The 18933-nt window shown below is 39.2% G+C and overlaps 2 protein-coding genes across 3 annotated transcripts in view; one reads left to right on the top strand and one right to left on the bottom strand.

Annotated features, from left to right (window-relative positions):
• The first annotated feature begins 5740 nt into the window (after positions 1–5740).
• fabp1b.1 (fatty acid binding protein 1b, tandem duplicate 1) lies at positions 5741–8185 on the top strand. The gene is made up of 4 exons (XM_067412819.1): positions 5741–5851; positions 7229–7401; positions 7518–7610; positions 8064–8185. Exons 1-4 carry the CDS (start codon positions 5785–5787, stop codon positions 8115–8117), a joined length of 387 nt encoding a protein of 128 aa, XP_067268920.1. The 5' UTR covers positions 5741–5784; the 3' UTR covers positions 8118–8185.
• Positions 8186–12825: 4640 nt separating this feature from the next.
• The window catches only part of smyd1b (SET and MYND domain containing 1b), a 38938-nt gene continuing 32830 nt past the window's right edge, over positions 12826–18933 (bottom strand). For both annotated transcript variants that reach the window (XM_067414573.1, XM_067414574.1), the window contains 2 exons: positions 17628–17796; positions 12826–14913 (listed from right to left, as the gene is read on the bottom strand). In XM_067414573.1, the coding sequence (XP_067270674.1) occupies positions 14758–14913; positions 17628–17796 (325 nt within the window). In that variant the 3' untranslated portion in view covers positions 12826–14757. The remainder of the gene's footprint in view (positions 14914–17627; positions 17797–18933) is intronic.

Genomic DNA, 18933 nt, shown 5'->3' with positions numbered 1-18933 from the left:
ACATGCGGAAATGGCTCCCTCTGCTGGCTGTAGTCTTTAGCCTTTGGGCAAACATTCCTCCTATGATGCAAATATCGTCAATTTGCATCATAGGAGGAATTTTTCCAGAAATAAAATGCATAAATCTCTCGTCTCAGGGGGATATGAGGGGGGAAAGCACAATCATTTGAATATACTCCAGGGTATCTACTGATACAAAGCCATATGCTAATCGCTGAAGTAACCCTTTAATGCTGTCAGATATGATGCAACTGTTCATATTCAGCTCAGAAGTTTAATCCTGAGAAGCTGATAGAGCTCTGAGTGTGATGTCCAGTAGAGGTGCGTGATTATAATCATCATTAATAAATCATTATAGAGGAGTTAACCCCGAGACCCGTTCAGACGTCAGAGCGGTGATGGCTATCATTAGATCGAGTCTCTTTCTCTCTCGGTCTCACACACGAGCGCTTTAACCTCCAGTGACCTTCTGTGTTCCCCTTTCACACACTAACCCCAGTTCATCCGTCAAACAGCGAACGTGTGTGACCCTAAAGCCCCTGATCATTGCTGTGTGTGTGTGTGTGTGTGTGTGTGTGTGTGTGTGTGTGTGTGTGTGTGTGTGTGTGTGTGTGTGTGTGTGTGTGTGTGTGTGTGTGTGTTTTCCTCTGCTGTGTGTCTGTTTTGCCTGCTACATCTCCATCTGTCCTATAGGGGGCAGATGATCCCTCACTGATGCTCAGTCCCTTAAGACAGAGAAACTCAACCAGTGATCGTGATAAAATGTCAAAAGTTTCTCATTTTTGTTTGGTTTACAGAGACACTGTGTAACTTTTACTGCACGTAAAAGTAAACTGCATGTACTTTGTGTGTACACACACACACACACACATTCACACACACACACACAACTAACCCCTGCCCCTCTCTCTCTCTCTCTCTCTCTCTCACACACACACACACACACACACACAAAACTACCCCCTGCCACTCTCACACACGCACACACACGCACGCACGCACGCACACACACACACACACACACACACACACACACACACACACACACACACACACACACACACACACACACACACACACACACACACACACACACACACACACACACACACACACACACACAAACACACACAAACACACACACACACACACAACTAACCCCTGCCCCTCTCTCTCTCTCTCACACACACACACACACACACACACAAAACTACCCCCTGCCACTCTCACACACGCACACACACACACGCACGCACGCACACACACACACACACACACACACACACACACACACACACACACACACAAACACACACACACACACACACAACTAACCCCTGCCCCTCTCTCTCTCTCTCACACACACACACACACACACACACACACACACACACAACTAACCCCTGCCACTCTCTCTCACACACACACACACACACACACACACTAACCCCTGCCACTCTCTCTCTCACACACACACACACACACACACACACACACACACACACACACACTAACCCCTGCCACTCTCTCACACACACACACACACACACACACACACACACACACACACACACACTAACCCCTGCCACTCTTTCTAAGAAGGATTAATGATGTATTTAATCATTATAAATGTTATTTTGTAATAGTTACACAGTGTATCTTTACAGAGAAGTACTAACATAGCTATAAATGTAATAGATGTGCGATGATGTGCCGCTCCAGGCCTCTGCTGCGGCTCTCTGAGATAAGGGCTCTGTTTACAGCGTCTCAGATACTGCGCTTTATGAGGATGTTGAGTAATGCGAGTCTTTCACACACACTGTGTTGACCTCACACTCCTCATATCAGAGTGGCAGCACTGATCACTTCAACAAATTTAATGAAAAAAACAAAAAATAGTCGCTAAAACTTTAACTAAAATAAAGAAACATTAAAAACTATTTCAGATTCTGGAAATATAATAACATTTATCTCTAATAAACTGTATTTAATTTAATTAAAATATGTAAAACTAAAACTAAGATACAAATATATTAAAAACAGTTTATAAAAGTGACAAAAACAACAAATTATTACAACTTAAATTAAAATGATTAAAACTTTGTAACAAAAATATTAAAAAATAACATTTTATCAAAGCAACATTCCTAATTTGTGATTAATTTTACTTAAAATATCTAAAAAAAAATTAGAGACATTAAAAAAACACAAATTACGAAACCTTTAAATGAAATAAAAATAATTAAAACAAATATTAATAAAAACAAATGTACTAAAATAACACTAATTCACAATCTTGCACACAGAGAGTCAATATTCGTCAGTATGTCACCATTACAGGTCAAAGGTCGTGATGCGGGTTTGGATGTCACAGTTAGAGTTAATTAGAGCTTTTTCTTCACTCGTTATTTGAAACTTGACACCATATTGATCTGGCGGTGGATGAGGCAGATAAGCTCCATCAGTGCGGCCGAGATTATGGGTTTATTGTGTGTGTCGTCAGTGTGTTCCTGATAAAACGCTGATAATCAATCAGTCCAGAGTCCAGACGATCAAAGCGAAGCCCTGGACTAATGCTGACGGGTCACTCCTAAAAAACACTGGACAGTTCCTCAGCTCATTTACTCGAGTCCTGTACTGAAGTTCACTGTTTGAGTCTCTGTGCTTTACTGGAGTATTATTTTTTCTGTAAACTTCTGACTTTAACTTCACTCCATCTGAAAGACAAATATCGTCCTCTTTACTCCACTACATTTCTATCAAGGTCCTCGAAGTGGAAAGTCGTTTCTGTCGCAGCTTTGAAAGTCAGTGGATGATTTTTTTCTTCTTTAAAAGGTGTTTGGGTTTTTGCAGAAAGCCTTTCAGGAATCACTCTTGTAGAGTCTCGTGAAGTTCAATGATTTCACAGCATTTATTAAACACTGATTTATAGTTTAGAGCAAAATGGAAGAAGACGGATGTCCAAATGCTCATTTAGTGGAGTATTCACATAAACAAAGTTGATTCTGTCTTCAGTGAAGGTGAACAGTGTGAGAATATCAGATGTGTATCAGTGTATTGGATCCGTGCATTCGGCCTTAAAGTGACAGCAGCTTTATAAAGAGCTTTGTAACTTTTCTACAAGTATTTAAATGAGTTTGAGGCCCCCGTCCACACGAAGCCAGCGCTTTCCTAATCCGATAATTTTTTTTCCTCGTTTCAAGAAATATCTGCGTCCACACGGGATTAAGAAAACGGACTAAAAACGATGTAGTTTGCATGCCAGGCCAGTGTGTGGCGCTGTAATTCTGCCACAGACATACACTAAAAACGGAGAAGAGTTGTGGCTAGCAGGGGTATAGCAGTGGTCGGAGGTGAGCCAAAATCTCACAATAAAATAACAATAAATACATTTGGTACTTAACAGATGTGTTTTATTAACGCCTACACCTACCCCGACCCAAAACACACCCTTACAGTACTGCAGATACGGTCATTAAATGAGGCGATATTGATGAGCTCATGCCCAGTGCCCGTAGCTTTATCCCTTTAACTCTTCACCGTGCTGGACGTAGTGTGATGACATCACCGTTTCAGAAAATGTACGGATTCGCTGCACACACGAAAACGGAAGATGATCGTTTTCAGATTTATCTGCTTTGGGACCCGATTCCAGAAAATATCGGATGCATGCTTCTAAAACGCCGGATCGGTGTGGACGAAACGCTGATACGGTACAAAATGTATACAGCTAAACGCGTCTCCGTGTGGACGGGGCCTAAGTTAGTCGTGTGCTAGTATGTCAGATGGAGCGTCACTGACTGGCTTAAACCATGATGGCATAATGTGCATTTATACAACTATAATACAATAATGCGGCGACATAAAAAAGGAAATTTACTTTTGATACTTAAGTACTTTTGAAAACCAATACTTCTGTACTTTTACTTTGGTAAAAATCAGTTTTTACAACTTTCACTTGTAACGGAGTAATATTTGACCAGTAGGACTTTTACTCCAGTCATGAAGTCGTGTACTTGTCCAGCTCTCGTGATCTGGATAATGAGACTCGGAGATGCACAGAAATCAGTTATGATTATGAATTATACTGCATTAGTAATGCATCTCCTCCTGAAAGACTCTTTGATTCTGCAGTTACGGATCATTTACACAACTTTCCACATGCTCTATATTTGTGTCCTCATAATGAAATACTCTCTATTTTTATCACACTTGTGACTGGTTCATGATTTGAGGAATGCAATGACATACAAACGGGTATTTATAAATGAACATGCCATGACATCATTTATAATTATGTCAGTATACACTGATCAGGCATAACATTATGACTAATATTGTGTTGGTCCCCATGACCCATTGAGGCATAGACTCCTCTAGACCCCTGAAGGTGTGCTCGCTGTGACACTAAGATGTTAGCAGCAGATCCTTTAAGTCCTGTAAGTTGTGAGGTGGGTCCTCCATGGATCGGACTTGTTTGCTCAGCTCATCCCACAGATGCTCGATTGGATTGAGATCTGGGGAATCTGGAGGCCGAGTCGACGCCTCAAACTGGTCGTTGTGCTCCTCAAACCATTCCTGAAGCATTTGTGCTTTGTGTCAGGAGCATTATCCTGCTGGAAGAGCCACAGCCACCAGAATACCGTTTCCATCAAAGGCTGAACATGGTCTCAGCAATGCTTAGGTAGGTGGAGCGTGTCAAAGTAACATCCACATGGATGGAGGACCCAAGGTTTCCCAGCAGAACATTGTCCAAAGCATCACACTGCCTCCGCCGGCTCGCCTTCTTCCCATAGTGCATCCTGAGGCCATGTGTTCCCCAGGTAAGCCACACACACACACCCGGCCATCCACGTGATGTAGAAGAACACGTGATTCCTCAGACCAGGCCACCTTCTTCCATTGCTCCGTGGTCCAGTTCTGATGCGCACGTGCCACTGTTGGTGCTTTCGGCGGGGTCAGGGGTCAGAGGTCACCCTATGCCGCCCCATACGCCTCAAACTGAGCTGCTCTGTGTATTCTGACAGCTTTCTATCAGAACCAGCATTAACTTCTGGAGCAGTTTGAGCTCCAGTAGCTCGTCTGTTTGATCGGACCACACGGGCCAGCCTTCGCTCCCCACGGTCATCAATGAGCCTTGGCCGCCCATGACCCTGTGGCCGGTTCTCCACTGGTCCTTCCTTGGAGCACTTTTGATAGATACTGACCACTGCAGACCGGGAACAGCCCACAAGAGCTGCAGTTTTGGAGATGCTCTGACCCAGTCGTCTAGCCGTCACAATCTGTCCAAACTCGCTCAAATCCTTACGCTTGCCCATTTCTCCTGCTTCACACACATCAACTCTGAGGACAAAATGTTCACTTGCTGCCTAATATATCCCACCCACTAACAGGAGCCGGTTATTCACTTCACCAGTCATAATGCTAAGCCTGGTGTATATAAGTAAATATTGTTTTTGCATCGTTAGTTAGTTACTTAAAAAAAACAAATGCAAATGTATGAATTCAGTTTTAGTTGTTGGAGTTGTGTGACCCTCGGGTCTGATCGTCTGTGATGATGTCACCGTGCCGAGGGCAAAGGTTAAGGCCACGATCTGATTAGATCAAACCCTCCATAGATCTGATCTGTTTTGCACTCAGACCTGCTTTTACCCCACATGACATTTCACAGTGATTTGACCAATCAGGACCATCCTGTCAGGTTAATAATTACTGATCTGTGTATTTGACCACATAAAAGCATCTTTCACCCACTCTGGAGTCACTCTATGTCCAGTCGGCACCATGTCCTTCAGTGGGAAATATCAGCTGGACAGTCAGGAGGGATTCGTGGAGTTCATGAAGGCCGTCGGTGAGTCGGATCATTTGTCTATTTATTTATGTATATATTTATTTATTTAAAAATCCACGCAATCTTATTACACTCGTCACAGAGTCATAAATGATAAATCTCTAAACAAACGGATGCACATAAAAAGTCTGCAGCAAGTTTGATTCCTACTAATCCTGCACTCTTAGAAGAAAATGTTCTGTATAGAACCATAAAGGTTCACTTTATGGATTTAGATGTAATTAATTAATTTTGTTCTGCATTAAACGCATTAAACCTAAAAGTATTATGCAATTATTTCACACATTTCTCCTTTTTGGCATAAAACTTTCTTCAAAATTAGAGAAGAAAAGAACATTAGAGTTATAAATAGAGTGTGTATTGTATATTATTTAGGGATGCACTGATATGTGAACATTTTTGGCCAATACTAATAACCGATAACTCTTTATATTTGAAACCGATAACCGATATTTTGGTTGACGAATCAAACTCCACATTTTGACATCATTTTTGAGAGTCTGGTTACAAAAACAAAAGTCGCACCATTAAATCAACGTAAAATGTATTTATTTACAGGGACAGTGCCTATTAATACACATTTCTGTCCATATGCCAGAGTTAGCCAAAAGGCTTTTTTTCAGCATTTGCTTGTTTAGCTGGATCTGAATGATCTGCTGGCGTCTAAACCAGGGCTTTTCAAACTGAGGTCAGAGAATAAAAAAAGACAAAGTCTACCAAATGTTTTAAATGTTTCTCTCCTTTCTCACCACATACATGTAAATGTTTGCTTTGTCTCTTTCTACACTGCAAAAAAAAAATGCTTTTCTTACTCAGTATTTTTATCTTGTTTCTAGTCCAAATATCAAAAAATTCTTAAAACAAGAAGTATTTACTAGACAAGCAAAAGTAATTGTCTTGTTTTGGGGAAAAATAACTCCAAATGAAGAGAGTTTCTGCTTTAAATAAGATAAATAATCTGCCAATGGGGTGAGAAAAATAATCTTAATTCAAACAGAAAACAAGATTATTTTTCTCACCCCATTGGCAGATTATTTATCTTATTTAAAGCAAAAACTCTCTTCATTTTGAGTTATTTTCCCCAAAACAAGACAATTACTTTGGCTTGTCTAGTAAATACTTCTTAATGTAATAATTGTTAGATGTTTGGACTAGAAACAAGACAAAAATACTGAGTAAGAAAAGCATTTTTTGCAGTGTGGAAACAATATGTTGTATTCATTTACAATTTATCTAACAGTTAAATGTTTTTCTATACATAAAAAAATGTATCTATGGGGGAAGGGGGTCCCTCATTAAAGGTTCATCAAATTTGAGGGTCCTTAGCATCATAAAGCTCTGGTTAAACCTGGTCTAAACGCTTCTCATGTCCTCCAGGTCTTCCGGATGATCTGATTGAGAAAGGCAAAGACATTAAGAGCACGTCGGAGATCGAGCAGAATGGAGACCATTTTAAAGTGACGGTGACGACCGGAACCAAAGTTCTGACCAACGCCTTCACCATCGGGCAGGAGGCCGACATCGAGACGCTGACCGGAGAGAGAGTCAAGGTGACGCATCTGCATTAATCTGAGCTTATGCATTAATAATAATAATAATAATAATAATAATAATAATAATAATAATAATAATAATAATAATAATAATAATAATCTTTGTGCTCTAGGCTGTTGTGAATAAAGAGGGCAACAAGCTGAAGGTCATCCTGAACAAAATCACATCGATCACTGAGCTCGTGGACGCAAACACACTCGTCAATGTGAGTGAGGAGATCAGATGGTCAGATCTCTGTGTGAGTGTGTGTGTGTGTGTGTGTGTGTGTGAGCCTGTTTATGTGGTTTATGAGGACACAAATTTGTATAACTACATGGGTATTACACTGGTATTACACTATAAATGTGGTTTATGAGGACATATCAAATGTCCTCATAATTCAAATGGCCTTAAAAACATACTAAATGATGTTTTTTTGAGAAAGTAAAAATGCAGAATGTTTCCTGTGATGGGTAGGTTTAGGGTCAGTGTGTGTGTGTTTGTGTGTGTGTGTGTGTGTGTGTGTGTGTGTGTGTGTGTGTGTGTGTGTGTGTGTGTGTGTGTGTGTGTGTGTGTGTGTGTGTGTGTGTGTGTGTGTGTGTGTGTGTGTGTGTGTGTTTGTGTGTGTTGCAGATGGCCAGATCTCACTGTATGATGTGTGTGTGTGTTTGTGTTGCAGACTCTGACTCTCGGCAGCCTCGTCTATAAGAGGATCAGCAAGCGTGTGGCGTAAACACAGACTCTGCATGATTTGACAAAAGACAAATATGTTTTTTTTTAAATAAAATGTTCTGAAAATCATATCCATGCATTTATTTGTATTACTTAGATCTCTCTCTCTCTCTGTGTGTGTGTGTGTGTGTGTGTGTGTGTGTGTGTGTGTGTGTGTGTGTGTGTGTGTGTGTGTGTGTGTGTGTGTGTGTGTGTGTGTGTGTGTGTGTGTGTGTGTGTGTGTGTGTGTGTGTGTGTGTGTGTGTGTGTGTGTGTGTGTGTGCGCGTGTGTGTGTCTTTTTCAATCTTGATGGTTTAGAGTTTAACCCATTCATTGCTGTATAACTCAGAAAATTTAATTACTGAGCAGTAAAAAAGCAACATTAGACTCTTTTGTGGACAAGAGCAATGAAAGTCAAAGCACAAACATCATCATTTAAATCTGATGAAACTTTAATTACAAAAAACTTTACAAATCCAAATAACACTGAAAAACAGCCTAAAAAATCCACGCAATCTTATTACACTCATCACACAGTCATAAATGATAAATCTCTAAATAAACGGATGCACATAAAAGTCTGCAGCAAGTTTGATTCCTACTAATCCTGCACTCTTAGAAGAAAATGTTCTGTATAGAACCATAAAGGTTCATTTTATGGATTTAGATGCAATTAATTAATTTTGTTCTGCATTAAACGCATTAAACATGAGAGAATTATGCAATTATTTAACACATTTCTCCTTTTTGGCATAAAACTTTCTTCAAAATTAGAGAAGAAAAGAACATTAGAGTTATATATAGAACCTTTTGCCTAAGAGTGTGTATTGTATATTATTAAGGGATGCCTGATATGAAAATGATTGGCCAATACTAATAACCGATAACTCTTTATATTTGAAAACCGATAGCCGATATTTTGAATGACGAATCAAACTCCAAATTTTTATATAATTTTTGAGAGTCTGGTTGCAAAAACAAAAGTCGCACCATTAAATCAATGTACCAAAAACACAATATTAATGTTCTCATAATTTTAATGTAGTCTATATGACAGACTTTCACTGCACATGTTGCACATATTTCAATTCATTCAAAAGCATCATGGCGAACAGTGTCTAAGCTGAAGGAAATACATTATTTATCGGCTTAAATATGTCGGCCAAATTTTCTTATCATGCCAATAACCATAACATTAAAAATGATCATATATCTGCTGATACCGATATGGTGGCCAATAATGATAACATTAAAAATGATCATATATCTGCTGATACCGATATGGTGGCCAATAATGATAACATTAAAAATGATCATATATCTGCTGATACCGATATGGTGGCCGATAACGATAACATTACAAATGATCATATATCTGCTGATTATATATCTGCTGATACTGATATGGTGGCCAATAACGATAACATTACAAATGATCATATATCTGCTGATACTGATATGGTGGCCAATAATGATAACATTAAAAATGATCATATATCTGCTGATTATATATCTGCTGATACCGATATGGTGGCCAATAACGATAACATTACAAATGATCATATATCTGCTGATACTGATATGGTGGCCAATAATGATAACATTACAAATGATCATATATCTGCCGATACCGATATGGTGGCCAATAATGATAACATTAAAAATGATCATATATCTGCCGATACCGATATGGTGGCCAATAATGATAACATTAAAAATGATCATATATCTGCTGATACCGATATGGTGGCCGATAACGATAACATTAAAAATGATCATATATCTGCTGATACCGATATGGTGGCCGATAACGATAACATTAAAAATGATCATATATCTGCTGATACCGATATGGTGGCCGATAACGATAACATTAAAAATGATCATATATCTGCTGATACCGATATGGTGGCCGATAACAATAACATTAAAAATGATCATATATCTGCTGATACCGATATGGTGGCCGATAACGATAACATTAAAAATGATCATATATCTGCTGATACCGATATGGTGGCCGATAACGATAACATTAAAAATGATCATATATCTGCTGATACCGATATGTTGGCCGATAACTATAACATTAAAAATTATCATATATCTGCTGATACCGATATGGTGGCCAATAACGATAACATTAAAAATGATCATATATCTGCTGATACCGATATGGTGGCCGATAACGATAACATTAAAAATGATCATATATCTGCCGATACCGATATGGTGGCCAATAATGATAACTTTAAAAATGATCATATATCTGCTGATACCGATATGGTGGCCAATAACGATAACATTACAAATGATCATATTTTTGCTGATACTGATATGGTGGCCAATAATGATAACATTAAAAATGATCATATATCTGCTGATACCGATATGGTGGCCAATAATGATAACATTAAAAATGATCATATATCTGCCGATACCGATATGGTGGCCAATAATGATAACATTAAAAATGATCATATATCTGCTGATTATATATCTGCTGATACTGATATGGTGGCCAATAATGATAACATTAAAAATGATCATATATCTGCCGATACCGATATGGTGGCCAATAATGATAACATTAAAAATGATCATATATCTGCCGATACCGATATGGTGGCCAATAATGATAACATTAAAAATGATCATATATCTGCCGATACCGATATGGTGGCCAATAATGATAACATTAAAAATGATCATATATCTGCCGATACCGATATGGTGGCCAATAATGATAACATTAAAAATGATCATATATCTGCTGATACCGATATGGTGGCCGATAACGATAACATTAAAAATGATCATATATCTGCCGATACCGATATGGTGGCCGATAACGATAACATTAAAAATGATTATATATCAGCCGATACCGATATGGTGGCCGATAACGATAACATTAAAAATGATCATATATCAGCCGATACCGATATGGTGGCCGATAACGATAACATTAAAAATGATCATATATCTGCCTATACCGATATGGTGGCCGATAACGATAACATTAAAAATGATCATATATCTGCTGATACCGATATGGTGGCCGATAACGATAACATTAAAAATGATCATATATCTGCCGATACCGATATGGTGGCCAATAATGATAACATTAAAAATGATCATATATCTGCTGATACCGATATGGTGGCCGATAACGATAACATTAAAAATGATCATATATCTGCCGATACCGATATGGTGGCCAATAATGATAACTTTAAAAATGATCATATATCTGCTGATACCGATATGGTGGCCAATAACGATAACATTACAAATGATCATATTTTTGCTGATACTGATATGGTGGCCAATAATGATAACATTAAAAATGATCATATATCTGCTGATACCGATATGGTGGCCAATAATGATAACATTAAAAATGATCATATATCTGCCGATACCGATATGGTGGCCAATAATGATAACATTAAAAATGATCATATATCTGCTGATTATATATCTGCTGATACTGATATGGTGGCCAATAATGATAACATTAAAAATGATCATATATCTGCCGATACCGATATGGTGGCCAATAATGATAACATTAAAAATGATCATATATCTGCTGATACTGATATGGTGGCCAATAATGATAACATTAAAAATGATCATATATCTGCCGATACCGATATGGTGGCCAATAATGATAACATTAAAAATGATCATATATCTGCTGATACCGATATGGTGGCCAATAATGATAACATTAAAAATGATCATATATCTGCTGATACCGATATGGTGGCCGATAACGATAACATTAAAAATGATCATATATCTGCCGATACCGATATGGTGGCCGATAACGATAACATTAAAAATGATTATATATCAGCCGATACCGATATGGTGGCCGATAACGATAACATTAAAAATGATCATATATCTGCCGATACTGATATGGTGGCTGTGGCAGGGGAGGCGTGGTTTTGCGGGATCGGCAGAGGGAGAGAGGAGGCGGAGCCGAGCGGGGCGTAAGTGGGTTAAGTGCAAATTAATAACACCTGTCTCTGATTGCAGTAGTTGGCGTGGAGAGACGGCTTAAAAGCCACAGCAGAGAGAGACGAGGGAGAGAGAGACCTGGACTGGGACTTCGCGTGCACAGCAGAGAAACTGAGAGAAACTGAGAAAGAAAGTTAAATAGAGAAGGAGCGATCCATATCGTGGAGAAACTGAGTTTTACACACACACACACATAGGTGTGACTGTTATTTGTTTTTGAACAAGACTGAATAAAGAGAGCGAGTCCCAGTCAAAGCCGACCCAGTCTTCTTCCTCCCGGGTTTCGGCACCAGCGTAACGAATGTTCGTGAGGGTGTGAAGGAAGAAGACGGGGTCGGCTTTGACTGGGACTCGCTCTCTTTATTCAGTCTTGTTCAAAAACAAATAACAGTCACACCTATGTGTGTGTGTGTGTAAAACTCAGTTTCTCTACGATATGGATCGCTCCTTCTCTATTTAACTTTCTTTCTCAGTTTCTCTCAGTTTCTCTGCTGTGCACGCGAAGTCCCAGTCCAGGTCTCTCTCTCCCTCGTCTCTCTCTGCTGTGGCTTTTAAGCCGTCTCTCCACGCCAACTACTGCAATCAGAGACAGGTGTTATTCATTTGCACTTAACCCACTTACGCCCCGCTCGGCTCCGCCTCCTCTCTCCCTCTGCCGATCCCGCAAAACCACGCCTCCCCTGCCACAGTGGCCAATAACGATAACATTAAAAATGATCATATATCTGCTGATACTGATATGGTGGCCGATACCAATAACATTAAAAATGATCATATATCTGCTGATACTGATATGGTGGCCGATACCAATAACATTAAAAATGATCATATATCTGCTGATACCGATATGTTGGCCGATACCAATAACATTAAAAATGATCATATATCTGCTGATACCAATATGGTGGCCAATAACGATAACATTAAAAATGATCATATATCTGCTGATACCGATATAGTGGCCGATAGCAATGACATTAAAAATGATCATATATCTGCCGATACCAATATGGTGGCCAATAACGATAACATTAAAAATGATTATATATCTGCTGATACCGATATGGTGGCCAATAACGATAACATTAAAAATGATCATATATCTGCCAATACTGATATGGTGGCCGATAACGATAACATTAAAAATGATCATATATCTGCTGATACCGATATGGTGGCCAATAACGATAACATTAAAAATGATCATATATCTGCTGATACTGATATGGTGGCCAATAACGATAACATTAAAAAAGATCATATATCTGCTGATACCGATATGGTGGCCAATAACGATAACATTAAAAATTATCATATATCTGCCAATACTGATATGGTGGCCGATAACGATAACATTAAAAATGATCATATATCTGCTGATACCGATATGGTGGCCAATAACGATAACATTAAAAATGATCATATATCTGCTGATACTGATATGGTGGCCAATAACGATAACATTAAAAAAGATCATATATCTGCTGATACCGATAACATTAAAAATGATCATATATATGCTGATACCGATAACATTAAAAAAGATCATATATCTGCCGATACCGATAACATTAAAAATGATCATATATCTGCCGATACCGATAACATTAAAAATGATCATATATCTGCCGATACCGATATGGTGTCCGATAACGATAACATTAAAAATGATCATATATCTGCTGATACTGATATGGTGGCCAATAACGATAACATTAAAAAAGATCATATATCTGCTGATACCGATAACATTAAAAATTATCATATATCTGCCGATACCGATAACATTAAAAATGATCATATATCTGCCGATACCGATATGGTGTCCGATACCGATAACATTAAAAATGATCATATATCTGCCGATACCGATAACATTAAAATGATCATATATCTGCCGATACCGATATGGTGTCCAATACCGATAACATTAAAAATGATCATATATCTGCCGATACCGATGTGGTGGCCAATAACGATAACATTAAAAATGATCATATATCTGCTGATACTGATATGGTGTCCGATAACGATTACATTAAAAATGATCATATATCTGCTGATACTGATATGGTGGCCAATAACGATAACATTAAAAAAGATCATATATCTGCTGATACCGATAACATTAAAAATTATCATATATCTGCCGATACCGATAACATTAAAAATGATCATATATCTGCTGATACCGATAACATTAAAAATTATCATATATCTGCCGATACCGATAACATTAAAAATGATCATATATCTGCTAATACCGATATGGTGTCCGATACCGATAACATTAAAAATGATCATATATCTGCCGATACCGATGTGGTGGCCAATAACGATAACATTAGAAATTAACATATATCTGCTGATACCGCAAATATTTACACTTGTCTAATGTTACGTGTCTGCAGCTAATTGGATTATTTATTATCAGTGTCAGCCGATATATGTTCGTTTGTAATGCTATCGTTCTCGGCCTGATAAGAAAATTTGTCCGATACCAGAATGGTGGCCAATATACCGTGCATCCCTTGGATCTTTGGTTTTCATAAGCATCTGCTGAGTGCATAAATGTAATGAGTGTAGCGTTAACCTGAGCGTGTTTGTTTCATTTTGGATTGTGAGGTCATTTCCTGCGGAACAGGTTCTTGATGCTCTCAGCGGCCGGTTCGGCCATCATCTTCATGGGCTGGTTCTGAAGCGCCGCCTCACGCATGGAGTGATAAACATACTCGTTCTGCTTGAACATGCGCAGCTCCATCTCTGTCTGAACGCGCATGGCCTGATGGGAGGAGAGCAACACTTTCAATCCATCAATCAATCAATCAATCAATCAATCAATCAATCAATCAATCAATCAATCAACTTTATTTATATAGCGCTTTTATAATGCCGATTGTGTCAAAGCAGCTTCAGTGTTAAACAGGACAATACTGCAGCAGAATTAGATTTGGCTGTACAGTCGTTCTGGAGTAAACAGTGATGTTATCAGCTTATTTTAATTTATCATAGAGCGACAATATTGGCAGATCAGTATTATAGTTTATGCAATTAAATAAGTATATGTTTAGTTATATAACTTGGATCATAATGTTAGTGTCCCCAACTGAGCAAGCCAAGCCAAAGGCGACCAAAGGAACCGAAACTCCATCAGGGCATGATGGAGAAAAATAAACCTTAGAGAAACCAGACTCAGTTCTCCTCTGGCCTATTAACACACAGTGGAGGATTATTATTCTGGACACCGCACAGCTCAGAAATCATGGCCCGCAGGCCCGCAGGGTCTAAATGGGTAAATATTTCCCCCTCCAAACGGCCCTGCTCGCGAGGTAGTACTTTTTCAAAGTTCAGGAACTTTCAAGGGCGGGACTTGGGCGCTGAGCATGCTGATTGGTTGAGCTCACACAGCATTTTATTTCAACCGGCATTTTTAAAAGTCTTTTGCGAGGTTCGGTCTGCGTTCAGTAAATATCAGTCTTGCTCGTTTGGCGCGCGTTCGTCTCAGCCATCTCACGGTCAATGTCCGTACACTGCAAAAAAGGCTTTTCTTATTCAGTCATTTTGTCGTGTTTCTAGTCAAGATGCATTTACTATATAAATTAAACAACATGAGATATTTTTGTTGTTGTTGTTGAAAATCCAATCTAAATGAAGTGAGTTTTTGTTTAAAACAGGCTAAATAATCTGCCAATGGGGTGAGAAAAATAATCTTAATTCAAACTGAAAACAAGTTTATTTTTCTAATCCCATTGGCAGATTATTGTGCTTATTTTAAAGCTCCACTGTGTGATATTTTCCCCCATCTAGCGGTGTAAAGGTTTATGACCATCCAGTGAATATTAGTTTCTGTTCCTCTCAATTCTGATTTAGTTTTAACTCCTACGGTGGCCGATTTAGTCCAAGATTAACACGGCAATCCCCCTCTTCACATTCGACACTGTGCCATAGAGTGTTAAAACACGAAAGGCGGAGCTTGAATTTACGGGTATGTCCCTCTTTGGCTACTGTACTTTCAAGATGGAGGAGCAACATGGCGACCGGCATTCGAACCCCTCACCCGTATGTGTTTTCAATGGCATATTATAAACTTACGAGAATACTTTATTACTTAAAAGAAGTAAATATACATTAATGAGCACATATATTTTTGAACAAACTTAGGGCCCTATTTTAACGATCTGAAACGCAAGTGTCAAAGTGCGAAGCGCAAGTAACTTTGTGGGCGGGTCTCGGTGCTGTTGCTATTTTCCTAGTGGGATAAATGGCTCTTCCGCCCGGCGCAAATCTAAAATGGGTTGGTCTGAAGTAGCTTCATTATTCATAGGTGTGGTTTGGGCGTAACGTGAATAAACCAATCAGAGCGGCATCCAACATTCCCTTTAAAAGCAGCTGCGCAAGTTCCATTACGGATCGCTATTATGGCGTATTTACCAGACGCACGCCAGGAGCGGTTCACAGCCGAGGAGACTGATGTTCTTGAAGAGCAGTGAAAGACAGAGGAGTTGTGTTGGATGGGGATGGGAGAAACCCACCCGAAAGAGCGGCGGTTAAACAGGCGGCGGTTAAACAGTTTTTCTGTCGATTTCTGGTTCTTGACGGACAAACCAATTTGTCAGATGTCCTTATATACAGACATGTCTGGTCACTATTGGCCTGAATAATTTGTAAGCTAGATTTATGCCTATTTTTTCACATCTTCAATGGCACACCACAATGATTTCCGTCATCTCGTGTTAATATTTTTTTTTTGTGTTTATGATTTGCAAAAATAACTGTTGCATCTGTGTAGATTACATGAGCAAAGTGTTGCGCGTTGTGCACGCTATACATTATGGTCAAGCATGCGCCCTTAAAATATCATAATGAACAACGCGCAACGCGCCGCTGACTTTAGACTGGGTTTTTTCTGGCCAGTGGCGCAATTGTTTAATGGAACAGCAAAATAGCTCCAGGGATTGTTTGCGCCGGAACACGCCTCCATTTTTGCGCTGAACCGCCCAGGGAGCGCAAGTTCATTCACTAGTTTAGCGACGTGCTTCTGTGGAGGGAAAGGGGCGCTTTGCGCCGGTGCAAAATAGGAATGACACATGCGGCGGTGTACAAAGTCAATTGCGCTGGGTGAAAGATAGGGCCCTAAGTGTTTTAGCTAGGAATAAACTAATAAAGTTACACAGTGTAGCTTTAATTTTGGATAATTTTTTCCCAAGACAAGACAATTACTTCTACTTGTCTAGTAAATACTTCTTGTTTTAATAATTTTTAGATGTTTGGACCAGAAACAAGACAAAAATACTGAGTAAGAAAAGCATTTTTTGTAGTGTACTGTCCGTCGCTGACTGGGAGGAGCAATCTGCCGAATCTTCACGGTAATTTAGACTGCAGTGGAAACGCAGACAGTAGGTCTGGGGGGGAAAAGCTTCTGTAAAAAAAGTTCCTGGTACAAATTGTTCTGGGTTATTCCGGTGAGAACTGGGCTTTGGTTAGTAAGAGCTTTACCTCCAGGTCTTTGGTGATGGGATGAGTCGGGCCGTGTGTGATCAGGAGGATGGCGTAGGCCTTGCAGATCATGCCATGACCGACCTCTATGAGCCCCGCCTGCCAATGCGTCACACCGGCCCTCATCGTGGCCATTCCTAGCTGAGCGTTGTTGGGATGGTACAGTTTCCTGTTTCAATAGACAAACACACACTGAAAAAATGCTGTGGGCTTTTCCATGCAATTCACCAAAAAAATGTTCAGAAGCTTTCAGAAGACACTAATACACTGCAAAAAATGCTTTTCTTACTCAGTATTTTTGTCTTGTTTCGAGTCCAAACATCTAAAAATTCTTAAAACAAGAAGTATTTACTAGACAAGCAAAAGTAATTGTCTTGTTTTGGGAAAAATAACTCAAAATGAAGAGAGTTTTTACTTAAAATAAGATAAATAATCTGCCAATGGGGTGAGAGAAATAATCTTAATTCAAACAGAAAACAAGATTATTCTTCTCACCCCATTGGCAGATTATTTATCTTATTTTAAGTAAAAACTCTCTTCATTTTGAGTTATTTTCCCCAAAACAAGACAATTACATTTGCTTATCTAGTAAATGTTTCTTAATGCAAGAACTTTTAAGATATTTTGACCAGAAACAAGACAAAAATACTAAGTAAGAAAAGCATTTTTTGCAGTGTGTCAATGTTTCTGTGCTTTGCTAGAACAGGTCTGCTTGATTGTTGATTATTCCTCATATTCTCCATTGTTGCGGCTCCTCTCTTCCCAGTCTGTCAGTTACTCCGGATGAGCACACACACACACACACACGCACACACACACACGCACACACACACACACACATCAACAATGAACCCCTTGGTTCAGGTTACAGAGCTGTCTAGCGTTGTGCGTTTAGACACAAGATCATCAATGTCACTAAAGAAGTGTGTGTGTGTGTATGTGAGAGGGAAAGATCACCTTGTTCAGCTTCTCAAATAACCAGCGTTAAGGGAACAGTGGGTGCAGTTTGTGTTTCCGCAGTTCTGGAAGTGTGTGTGTATGTATGTTCCCGGGAATGAGTGAAAACCGCAGGCGGTGAGTGAAACTGCATCAGAGGTGTGTATTTTGTTGGCAATCGGTGCGTACGTGCATATAATGTGAACAACACCAACGTATAGTTTGTGTGTGTGTGTGTGTGTGTGTGTGTGTGTGTGGGCATGTTTTTGTGACATGAGGACTCAAATGTGTATAATGCCATGGGTATGACACAGGTATTACAGGAGAGGGTGAAATATGAGGACATTACCCATGGCCCCACTTTACAAAA

The sequence above is a fragment of the Pseudorasbora parva genome, chromosome 13 (genome assembly GCF_024679245.1).
Source record: "Pseudorasbora parva isolate DD20220531a chromosome 13, ASM2467924v1, whole genome shotgun sequence".
In the NCBI taxonomy this organism is placed as follows: domain Eukaryota; kingdom Metazoa; phylum Chordata; class Actinopteri; order Cypriniformes; family Gobionidae; genus Pseudorasbora; species Pseudorasbora parva.
The sequence above is the reverse complement of the archived record's forward strand: the minus strand, read 5'-3'. Positions and strand labels throughout refer to the sequence as shown.